The sequence below is a fragment of the Anthonomus grandis genome, chromosome 17 (genome assembly GCF_022605725.1).
Source record: "Anthonomus grandis grandis chromosome 17, icAntGran1.3, whole genome shotgun sequence".
Classification (NCBI taxonomy): domain Eukaryota; kingdom Metazoa; phylum Arthropoda; class Insecta; order Coleoptera; family Curculionidae; genus Anthonomus; species Anthonomus grandis.
Genome location: NC_065562.1, coordinates 17,661,457 through 17,673,742, shown reverse-complemented (window position 1 = coordinate 17,673,742; position 12,286 = coordinate 17,661,457). Strand labels below are relative to the sequence as shown.

Here is a 12,286-nt window from a genome sequence, read left to right as displayed (position 1 = left end):
ATTATAGCCAAATTGACTTCCCACGTATTATCACAGTTAAAACAGAAAAACAATCTTTGAGTCTATCTTCAAAAACCATGCTCTTCCAAAATGCCTTTCACACACAATTTTTTTTACCAAGTCATACATTGACAATATAATTTGAAACTAAATCCAGAAGTTAAAAACCTGCGAACTGTATTGCATTTTACACCCTCACCCGTTTTTGTTCGTCGTAACTCTTGTTCCTGATCGCTCCTCTGCCTTCGTCGTTAAACACCCCCATCAAATAGTCGGATAACAGTTGCATCGCCTCACCTAAAACACACTCAAGTCAGTTACTCTAGATGAATTTTATTGGATTTTTATTTAACCTTCATCTTTGCACTGGAGCAATTGCTCCTGGTTCCATTCGAGGAGCATCAGGGCCACCTGGAAGATCACCTTGGCCCCGTCATAGAAGAAACAGTCCATGACGTTTACAGCTGATTCGTAGGGCATCACGCACAGGAATATCGTCAGGAACCAGGACAGGGAAATCATGTTCATCATACCTAAGGAGAACGTGTTGTCATTAAGTCTGGCGTAACGGTAGGAATTTTGGTTTTATTGTTGGCTTCTTATGGAGAGGGATTTGTAAAAATTAAGTCAGAGGTGTGCAGGTTAGGTTAGATGTCTGAAATATTATTTTAAACGGTTCTGGCATTTTGTCCCTAAGATATCGAATTTTTGAGAAAAAAAAAGCTCAACTTCCAAGGCAAATTTTTTCATTTTCAAATTATTTTCTGGAAAAATCCTGAAATACGTGTCCGATGATTTTATGAGAAGAATCTATGGTCCAATTTTCAAATCTCTATCTCCTTTGGTTGCAGAGATATAGACTTTTTGTCCCTAAAATATCAAATTTTTCAGAAAAAAATTATCCTCAATTTCCAAGGCAAATTTCTCAATTTTCAATTTTTTTTCTAGAAAAATCCTGAAATACGTGTCCAATGATTTTATGAGAAGAATCTATGGTCCAATTTTCAAATCTCTATCTCCTTTGGTTGCAGAGATATAGGCATTTTGTCCCTAAAATATCGAATTTTTCAGAAAAAAATTATCCTCAATTTCCAAGGCAAATTTCTCAATTTTCAATTTTTTTTCTAGAAAAATCCTGAAATACGTGTCCAATGATTTTATGAGAAGAATCTATGGTCCAATTTTCAAATCTCTATCTCCTTTGGTTGCAGAGATATAGGCATTTTGTCCCTAAAATATCGAATTTTTCAGAAAAAAATTATCCTCAATTTCCAAGGCAAATTTCTCCATTTTCAAATTTTTTTCTGGAAAAATCCTGAAATACATGTCCAATGATTCTGTGAGAAGAATCTATGGTCCAATTTTCAAGTCTCTATCTCTCTTAGTTGCAGAGATATAGGCATTTTGTCCCTAAAATATCGAATTTTTCAGAAAAAAATTATCCTCAATTTCCAAGGCAAATTTTTCCATTTTCAAATTTTTTTCTGGAAAAATCCTGAAATACATGTCCAATGATTCTGTGAGAAGAATCTATGGTCCAATTTTCAAATCTCTATCTCCTTTGGTTGCAGAGATATAGACATTTGGTCCCTAAAATATCGAATTTTTCAGAAAAAAATTATCCTCAATTTCCAAGGCAAATTTCTCCATTTAAAATTTTTTTCTGGAAAAATCCTGAAATACGTGTCCAATGATTTTATGAGGAGAATCTATGGTCCAATTTTCAAATCTCTATCTCCTTTGTTTGCAGAGATATAGACATTTGGTCCCTAAAATATCGAATTTTTCAGAAAAAAATTATCCTCAATTTCCAAGGCAAATTTCTCCATTTTCAATTTTTTTTCTGGAAAAATGCTGAACCACGTGTCCAATGATTTTATGAGAAGAATCTATGGTCCAATTTTCAAATCTCTATCTCCTTTGTTTGCAGAGATATAGACATTTTATCCCTAAAATATCGAATTTTTCAGAAAAAAATTATCCTCAATTTCCAAGGCAAATTTCTCCATTTTCAAATTTTTTTCTGGAAAAATCCTGAAATACGTGTCCAATGATTTTATGAGGAGAATCTATGGTACAATTTTCAAATCTCTATCTCCTTTGTTTGCAGAGATATAGACATTTTATCCCTAAAATATCGAATTTTTCAGAAAAATATTATCCTCAATTTCCAAGGCAAATTTCTCCATTTTCAAATTTTTTTCTGGAAAAATCCTGAAATACGTGTCCAATGATTTTATGAGAAGAATCTATGGTCCAATTTTCAAATCTCTATCTCCTTTGTTTGCAGAGATATAGACATTTTATCCCTAAAATATCGAATTTTTCAGAAAAATATTATCCTCAATTTCCAAGGCAAATTTCTCCATTTTCAAATTTTTTTCTTGAAAAATCCTGAGATACGTTTCCAATGATTTTATGAGGAGAATCTATGGTCCAATTTTCAAGTCCCTATCTCTCTTAGTTGCAGAGATATAGACATTTTATCCCTAAAATATCGAATTTTTCAGAAAAAAATTATCCTCAATTTCCAAGGCAAATTTCTCCATTTTCAAATTTTTTTCTGGAAAAATCCTGAAATACGTGTCCAATGATTTTATGAGGAGAATCTATGGTACAATTTTCAAATCTCTATCTCCTTTGTTTGCAGAGATATAGACATTTGGTCCCTAAAATATCGAATTTTTCAGAAAAAAATTATCCTCAATTTCCAAGGCAAATTTCTCCATTTTCAAATTTTTTTCTGGAAAAATCCTGAAATACGTGTCCAATGATTTTATGAGGAGAATCTATGGTACAATTTTCAAATCTCTATCTCCTTTGTTTGCAGAGATATAGACATTTGGTCCCTAAAATATCGAATTTTTCAGAAAAAAATTATCCTCAATTTCCAAGGCAAATTTCTCCATTTTCAAATTTTTTTCTGGAAAAATCCTGAAATACGTGTCCAATGATTCTGTGAGAAGAATCTATGGTCCAATTTTCAAATCTCTATCTCCTTTGGTTGCAGAGATATAGACATTTTATCCCTAAAATATCGAATTTTTCAGAAAAAAATTATCCTCAATTTCCAAGGCAAATTTCTCCATTTTCAAATTTTTTTCTGGAAAAATCCTGAAATACGTGTCCAATGATTTTATGAGGAGAATCTATGGTACAATTTTCAAATCTCTATCTCCTTTGGTTGCAGAGATATAGACATTTGGTCCCTAAAATATCGAATTTTTCAGAAAAATATTATCCTCAATTTCCAAGGCAAATTTCTCCATTTTCAAATTTTTTTCTGGAAAAATCCTGAAATACGTGTCCAATGATTTTATGAGGAGAATCTATGGTACAATTTTCAAATCTCTATCTCCTTTGGTTGCAGAGATATAGACATTTGGTCCCTAAAATATCGAATTTTTCAGAAAAATATTATCCTCAATTTCCAAGGCAAATTTCTCCATTTTCAAATTTTTTTCTGGAAAAATCCTGAAATACGTGTCCAATGATTTTATGAGGAGAATCTATGGTACAATTTTCAAATCTCTATCTCCTTTGGTTGCAGAGATATAGACATTTGGTCCCTAAAATATCGAATTTTTCAGAAAAATATTATCCTCAATTTCCAAGGCAAATTTCTCCATTTTCAAATTTTTTTCTGGAAAAATCCTGAACCACGTGTCCAATGATTTTATGAGAAGAATCTATGGTCCAATTTTCAAATCTCTATCTCCTTTGGTTACAGAGATATAGGCATTTTGTCCCTAAAATATCGAATTTTTCAGAAAAAAATTATCCTCAATTTCCAAGGCAAATTTCTCAATTTTCGAATTTTTTTCTGGAAAAATGCTGAAATACGTGTCCAATGATTTTATGAGAAGAATCTATGGTCCAATTTTCAAGTCTCTATCTCTCTTAGTTGCAGAGATATGGGCGTTTTGTCTCTAAGATATTGAATTTTTCAGAAAACAAAAAGGTCAACTTCCAAGGCAAATTTCTCCATTTTTTTAAAGTTTTTTCTGGAAAAATCCTATCTATCTCTATAGTCCAGTTTTTAAGTCTCTAGCTCCCTTAGTTCCAAAGATATGCCTGGAATTGACAATCAAATGCCTGGAATTTAATAAAAACTACGTCAAATATCTGGAACAAAATGAAACACAAGTTCCTAAATCATAAGAATGACCGCAAATGCCTGGAAAGGTGAAAAACCTCATAGGAATAATTCCTATAGCCTGGAATAGAGTCAAAAATTACGTCAAGTTCCTGGAAGACCTCAAAATACAATTTAATATTCCTGGAAGGTTAGACGAGTCCCAAGTTCCTGAAAACGTGAAAACTGTGAATGAAGAAAGTCCCTTCCAGAATATGTAAACCTAAAGTATCCTGAATCAAATATAAACCCTGAAAATTCCCTAAAAACCCCAAAACAGAATGTCTCACCTAACTGCAACAATTTATCGTGCAAACATGGCAAATAGGCCAAAGTGAGCTCGTCCAGAATCCCCTGGTCCACGACCGCCCCCACCACCCGCTGATTATAATAGTCCGGGAGCAAGTGTTCGCATAACGTGACCAACAGCCAAAAAGCCTCCTCCTCGCTACAGTAAATCAACAGCACCGACGCTACGAACAACAGAAATCTGATAATAATAAAAGCAACATAAAAAGTGATAAAAGTACTGCGCTTACCGACGATATTCATCGCCTGACAGTACCCGATACTCGGATTATGTACTGCATAAGCGCATAACACCCGTCTTAAGGCGTCTATGCCTATTTCGTTTTGAAAGGCGGGGTGTTCCGGTAATGATCTGGAAAAATGTAATTTAAGGGTTAAGTAACCTAAGGTCACAGTATCTCAGGTTAACCAAGAGGTAATCATTGGCACTCATACTAAAAAAATGATTATTAAAGGTTTATTAGTAGAGGATTAAATAGCCTCAGGTTAAATTGCACCTCTTAAAAGTCGCTTACAATAATTAAACAATTTAATACCTGTGAAGATCCCGCTCAATTTCGTCATTAGCAGTCGAATGTTGCCTTAAAGCTTTATCGACAAGCGACCTATAGTACCCGGGATGGGCGGCTTTGACATTTAAAGCACCTAAAACCGATAATTCGATGATAAAAACAGGCCAATTTATCTTCCCTCAAAGTTCACTTGCCAGAGAAGCACATCCATATTTCCATACGTAAATGGTCGGGGATTCCCTCGAGGACTAACTTGGCCACCTCGGTGGTGCGGTACATGGAAACGCCGCGGCCGTAAGTGTTAAAATGCTCCTCCCAACGCATCGATTTCTGTTGTTGTCTCTTTCCTACTTCCGGGATCGGACTGAGAGGGAATCTGTTCATCAGTGCTTTCTGGGGGTTCCATTCTGGCTCGTCGACGTGGTCGTTGTTACTGGATTTGTCTGATTTAAAGCTAAAGAATGCGTACAGTTATGTTTTGTTTTTACAGTAAATTTTTGGTGATTAATAAGTTTTCTGAACCGTTTAATGAAATTTTGAATATATTTGAAGTATTTTTAAGGAATTTATGTATTGAAGGTCAAAAAAATTGTTAATATCAACTTTGACGGCCTATAAAAAGATCTCCAGTTAAGCCATTAAGTTGAAATATATTTCTTAATAAACCCTGAAACTTTCTTAACGGTTTAATGAAGCGTTGACTAAATTTGAACAATTTTTGCCGACGTTATGCACGTTTTTGTACTGAAAGTCCAAGAAAATAGAAAAAATAATTCCCATCATTGGGATGATGATGATAACCATTTTTCTCTCATACCTAATGCCAGCGATAAACTTATGAGTCGTAAAAGACTTATTACAGACTCTTCAATGCCTGGAATAACAACTTGTAATCACTTTAGAATTAAGAAAAGTATAAAACTCAGTCAGAGTACCTTCAAATGACTTAAAAAGTACTATAAGGATTATTCCAGGAACTGCACGTAAACCAAATGATATAAAGAGACTTATGAGTAGTAAAAGGATTATTCCAGGCTTTCCAGTGCCTGGAACTACTTTAGAATATTTAGAACTAAAAAAGTCAAAAACTCTGAGTCGAAAAATGAGTTAAGAGTACTTTGAACATTATTTCAGGTACTTTAAGTAACTCAAATGCGTGTAAAAAGTTCTTCAGTTAAATCAGCATATTAAAATACATTTTTTATTGAAAAGTGAAGTTTTCTTAATGGTTTAATAAAACTTTTACTTAATTTGAACAATTTTTGAGGAAGTTATTGAAGGTTTTTGCAATGAAGGTCCAAAAAAATTAAAAAATTGTTAGCATCATGTTTGACAGCCTGTAAAAATTACTCCAGTTAAACCATCAACTTGAAATACATTTTTTAAAAAAAGGTCGACTTTTCTTAACCGTTTGGTGAAACTTTGATCAAATTTGGACAATTTTTGAGGAAGTTATGAAGGTTTTTGTACTGAAGGTCCAAAAAAATAGAAAAATTGTTACCATCATCTTTGACGGCCTGTAAAAAGTTCCCTAATTAAACCATTAAGTTGAAATATGATTAATAATAAAAAGTGAAATTTTCTTAACGATTTGGTGAAACTTTGACTAAATTTGAACAATATTTATTGAAGTTATGAATATTTTTGTATAGGGTCCAAAAAAATTGTTACATCATGTTTAACATCCTGTAAAAATTCCTTTCGTTAAACCATCAACTTAAAATACATTTTTAAAAGTAAGGTCAACTTTTCTTAACGGTTTGGTGAAACTTTGATCAAATTTGGACAATTTTTGAGGAGGTTATAAAAGTTTTTGTACTAAAGGTCCAAAAAAATAGAAAAATTGTTACCATCATGTTTGACAGCCTGTAAAAATTACTCCAGTTAAAACATCAACTTGAAATTTATGTTTTAATGAAAATTAAAGGTTTCTTAACTGTTTGGTGAAACTTTGATTAAATTTGGATAATTTTTGACAAAGTTATAAAGGTTTTTGTACTAAAGGTCCAAAAAAATAGAAAAATTGTTACCATCATCTTTGACGGCCTGTAAAAAGTTCCCTAATTAAACCATTAAGTTGAAATATGATTAATAATAAAAGGTGAAATTTTCTTAACGATTTGGTGAAACTTTGACTAAATTTGAACAACATTTATTGAAGTTATGAATATTTTTGTATAGGGTCCAAAAAAATTGTTACATCATGTTTAAAATTCCTTTCGTTAAACCATCAACTTGAAATACATTTTTTAAAGAAAGGTCAACTTTTCTTAACCGTTTGGTGAAACTTTGATTAAATTTGGACAATTTTTAAGGAGGTTATGAAGGTTTTTGTACTAAAGGTCCAAAAAAATAAAAAAATTGTTACCATCATCTTTAACGGCCTGTAAAAAGTTCCCCAGTTAAACCATTAAGTTGAAATATGATTAATAATAAAAAGTGAAATTTTCTTAACGATTTGGTGAAACTTTGACTAAATTTAAACAATATTTATTGAAGTTATGAATATTTTTGTATAGGGTCCAAAAAAATTGTTACATCATGTTTAACATCCTGTAAAAATTCCTTTCGTTAAACCATCAACTTGAAATACATTTTTAAAAGTAAGGTCGACTTTTCTTAACCGTTTGGTAAAACTTTGATCAAATTTGGACAATTTTTGAGGAAGTTATGAAGGTTTTTGCACTGAAGATCCGAAAAAATTAAAAAATCGTTACCATCATGTTTGACAGCCTGTAAAAATTACTCCAGTTAAAACATCAACTTGAAATTTATGTTTTAATGAAAATTCAAGGTTTCTTAACCGTTTGGTGAAACTTTAATTAAATTTGGATAATTTTTGACAAAGTTATAAAGGTTTTTGTACTAAAGGTCCAAAAAAATCGAAAAATTGTTACCATCATCTTTGACGGCCTGTAAAAAGTTCCCCAGTTAAACCATTAAGTTGAAATATGATTAATAATAAAAAGTGAAATTTTCTTAACGATTTAGTGAAACGTTGACTAAATTTGAACAGTTTTTGCCAAAATTATAAACGTTTTTGTACTGAAGCTCCAAAAAAACGAAAAAAGTGTTACAGTTATCTTTGATGGTCTGTAAAAAGTTCTCCAGTTAAACCATCAACTTGAAATTAATTTTTTAAGGCAAAGTGAAAATTTCTTAATGATTTGGTGAAACTTTAGGCACGTCTGAACCATTTTCAAGCAAACTACAAATAACTAAGACTCACTCTTTCAGTTCTTGCGTCCTGGACAGCAGCTCGGACAACTTGTCCACCACGAAATCCCGATCCAATATTTGGGAAAAAATAAAGTTCGTCTTATTAATCGAATTCCCTGCGGTAACGATGATCGCCTTCTCCAAACTGGCGCCGTTACTTTCGATTTTTTCGGCAACTATCACGTCCCTGAGTGGAATCACGACGCTCACCTGAGCCCTGACCTGTAAAACCGGCTGAATTGTGGACACTATATTATTTTACTGGATATAGAAAAGAAGCTTTTTCAAGCACACAAAAGAAATTCCCCAAGATCTCTTACCCTGCTCTCGAAACAAATATAATTCTGGGACAAAAACAGTCTCCCGGCGACGTTTTTCCTGTTATAAGGGGTCATCAGGGTGCAATCTATTGAGCCATCCAGTTTTTCACTGGACGGTAACCGGAACATCATTCTATAAGCTTCAGATTGAGCTCGGGCATCCAAGTCCCTTTTCAGAAACGAGGGTTTTTTGGGCACATTTTTGCTTAAAAAAAATCACTTCTTAGCATACAAACCCTTAATCAAAGCAACACTTCATACCTGAGCTTGTTTAAAAGCTCCTTGTCCTCCCTAAAGCTCTTTTTATCATCTATAAGCCTAAAACGCCAAAAATCCAATAATAAGTTCTCCCAATTAATTGCATAAAGTCGTATACCTTTTGACCGCCAAGTCCACCAGCTGTTCCATAAGCCCATAAGTCTCCCCTTTATTTAAAAACATACTAAAGTGATACTCTTTTTCCCGCGTAACGATTTCAATGGAGTCCGGGAATAACATGCTGTTTTTCTTGCTTAGTCCAGTCACTTCGGACCACCTTTAAATCAATATAAGTTAAAAATCCTCCCAAAGAACCTTAGCAGGGCATTACCTTATGCAGACCTTAGTGTCTGTTCCCAAAATAAACGCGTGAAAGCAACAATAATTTATCGATAAGTACATCCAGCCTTGCCGTGGCAATTTCCCTTTCCAATAACTAAATAAGACAACATTAAACCCCCTCGATAAGACTCTGGTTGGTACATACTTGCCTGCAAGAGTAATAATTCACCAGCTTCTCGTCCTTCGGGAGCCCGAATAACCTTTGGAACTTATCGGAAGTTAATTTAAAAGACTTCGAGTCCTCATCTGGTAATACCATTAAATAATTTGAGAAAATTGATTGCTAAAAGTGGCGTTTACCTTCTACTTCCGCCTCCTGTTTGGAGGCAATCACTGACTCGATTTTACAACTGACAAACTCGGTGATGTCCTCCTCGCTTTCAAAGGAATGTAACGTTTCGCAGACGTTGGTGAATAACCATTCCCAGTCCTGTAGGATCTCGTGACGGGTCATACCACATGCCACCACTAAAAAGCGACAAGTAGGAAACCGAATACAAATGGGACTAATTAAATCTATTATATTTAAAAATCTATATCGCAATAAACTGGCACGGTCTTATTATGCTTTTTAACAATTTTTGTAATTTTGTTTGAGCATTTTTAGTGTTAATAGACAGTTCATGATTTGTATTTCCTTCTCACTAGATAATAGTTATTCCTGTTCCTTGTAAAGTAATTTCGGAGGGTGAGGAATTCATTGAAATACTCAGGAAACAAACCTTTTCTTAGTTTATAAATAAAAATCATTGTTAAAAAGTATAAACCTTGTTTTACTGTCATTAATTTGAAAATTCCTAACCTAACCCTTATGGCTGAATAACTATTGTTAGCACCATTCTTATCCCTCTATTTAAAAGTAGTTGTAAAGAATTAATATGTTTTTTGCATCAAGAATTATACTTTTAAATAATGTAACTCTAGCAGTCAATGACTTATTATAAGTTCTGTGGTCTATGATATCAACGAATTTAGCAACATGCTAAGTTAATTAGAATTGTTAGTTTTATTCTCCTGACTTGTCTTAATCTATTGTTTATGTAGTGACAAATGACCAAATAAATCAGTAAGTGTGTTGTCTGCTAGAGTTATATCAACATTACAACTGTAAAATTTTACAAAGTTTGCACGAGTTATAAACGTTTTTATACTGAAGGCCCAAAAAAATGGAAAAGTTCTTAACATCATCTTTGACGGCCTGTAAAGACTTCTCCAGTTAAACCATTAACTTGAAATATGATTTATAATGAAAAGTGAAGTTTTCTTAACAGTTTGATGAAACTTTCACTTAATTTAAGCAACTTTTGCCGAAGTTATGAACGTTTTTGTACTGAAGGTCCAAAAAAATTGAAAAATTGTTAACATATCTTTGACAGCCTGTAAAGACTTCTCCAGTTAAACCACTAACTTGAAATATGATGAAACCAATTGTCCCTTTGAGGGAAAAAAATTGAGAAATTAGTACAGAATTATCTGGAAGTTATTATCTCTTTCCCTACTGTCCAAAATATTCCCAAAAAATTACAAAAGTACCAATTTTTCTGACATTTCTGTACACTTGACGTATCGGTTACCTTTTTCAAGCATTTGGAAGGAAAACTATTCAGTTTCCTGAAGAAATATCAGGATTTAGTCCAGGAATGCCTGGAAGTTATCATCTCTTTACTTGCTGTCAAGAAAATGAAATAATGTCCAGTTTTATGACTTTTACAGTCACTTGACATAACCAATTATTGTCTCTTCGATTTATAATGAAAAACTGTTTAATTTTGTGGAAAAAATTGAGGAATTAGTGCAGGAGTGCCAGGCAGTTATCATCTCTTTCCTTACTGTCCAATATTCCCAAAAACTTACAAAACTACCAATTTTTCTGACATTTCCATACACTTGACGTATCAGTTACCTCCTTCAAGCATTCGGAAGGAAAACTATTCAGTTTCTTGGAGAAATATGAGGATTTAGTCCAGGAATGCCTGGAAGTTATCATCTCTTTAGTTGCTGTCAAGAAAATGGAAAGATATCCAGTTTTCTGGCTTTTGCAATCATGTAACCAAATATTGTTTCTTCGAGGAATTTGTATTGAAAAACTGTTCAATTTTGTGGAAAAAATTGAGAAATTAGTACAGGAGTGCCAGGAAGTTATCATCTCTTTCCTTACTGTCCAATATTCCCAAAAACTTACAAAACTACCAATTTTTCTGACATTTCCGTACACTTAACATATCAGTTACCTTTTTCAAGCATTTGGAAGGAAAACTTTTCAGTTTCCTGGAGAAATATTAGGATTTAGTGCAGGAATGCATGGAAGTTATTACTGTCAAAAAAATAGAAAAATGTCCAGTTTAATGGCTTCTGCAGTCACTTGAAATATGATTATAATGACAAGTGATGTTTTCTTAACAGTTTAATGAAACTTTCACTAAATTTGACCAATTTTTGCCGAAGTTATTAAAGTTTTTATACTGAAGGTCCAAATAGATGGAAACATTTTTACCATCATCTCAGACGACCTGTAAAAAGTTCTCCAGTTAAACTGTTAACTTGAAATATGATTTTTAATGAAATGTGAAGTTTTCTTAATAATTTGATGAAAATTTGATTTAATTTGGTCAATTTTTTCCGAAGTTATGAACGTTTTTATACTGAAAGTCCAAAAAAATTGAAAAATTATTAACATAATCTTTGACGGCCTGTAAAGACTTCTCCAGTTAAACCATGAACTTAAAATATGATTTATAATGAAAAGTGAAGTTTTCTTAACAGTTTAATGAAACTTTCACTAAATTTGACCAATTTTTGCCGAAGTTATTAACGTTTTTATACTGAAGGTCCAAATAAATGGACAAATTTTTACCATCATCTCAGACAACCTGTAAAAAGTTCTCCAGTTAAACCACTAACTTAAAATATGATTAATAAGGAAAAGTGAAGTTTTCTTAACGGTTTAGTGAAACTTTGACAAAATTGAATTAACTTTTGCCCAAGTTATGAATGTTTTATACTGAAGGTCCAAAAAAAATGGAAAAATCATTAGTATCAACTTTGGTGGCCTGTCAAAAGTTTTCCCGTTAAACCATCAACATCGAATATATATTGTTTAATAAAAAATTAAGTTTCTTGCTGTCAAACACTGTCTGCTAAAGTTACATCAACATTACTAAATGCTCTCTTAAATTAATACACTGTCAATT

The 12,286-nt window shown here is 32.7% G+C and overlaps 1 protein-coding gene across 2 annotated transcripts in view; it reads right to left on the bottom strand.

The window, feature by feature from the left end:
* LOC126746249 (TBC1 domain family member 9) overlaps positions 1-12,286 on the bottom strand; it is a 32,207-nt gene that overhangs the window by 19,286 nt on the left and 635 nt on the right. The window contains exons 3-15 of one of the 2 annotated variants that reach the window (XM_050454405.1): positions 9,396-9,563; positions 9,245-9,341; positions 9,085-9,189; positions 8,872-9,030; positions 8,757-8,813; positions 8,496-8,700; positions 8,186-8,409; positions 5,151-5,410; positions 4,981-5,089; positions 4,675-4,796; positions 4,426-4,608; positions 354-533; positions 200-297 (exon numbers count right to left, since the gene is read on the bottom strand). In XM_050454405.1, coding sequence (XP_050310362.1) covers positions 200-297; positions 354-533; positions 4,426-4,608; positions 4,675-4,796; positions 4,981-5,089; positions 5,151-5,410; positions 8,186-8,409; positions 8,496-8,700; positions 8,757-8,813; positions 8,872-9,030; positions 9,085-9,189; positions 9,245-9,341; positions 9,396-9,563 — 1,967 coding nt within the window. The remainder of the gene's footprint in view (positions 1-199; positions 298-353; positions 534-4,425; positions 4,609-4,674; positions 4,797-4,980; positions 5,090-5,150; positions 5,411-8,185; positions 8,410-8,495; positions 8,701-8,756; positions 8,814-8,871; positions 9,031-9,084; positions 9,190-9,244; positions 9,342-9,395; positions 9,564-12,286) is intronic. The other variant, XM_050454406.1, reaches the window with a different exon arrangement.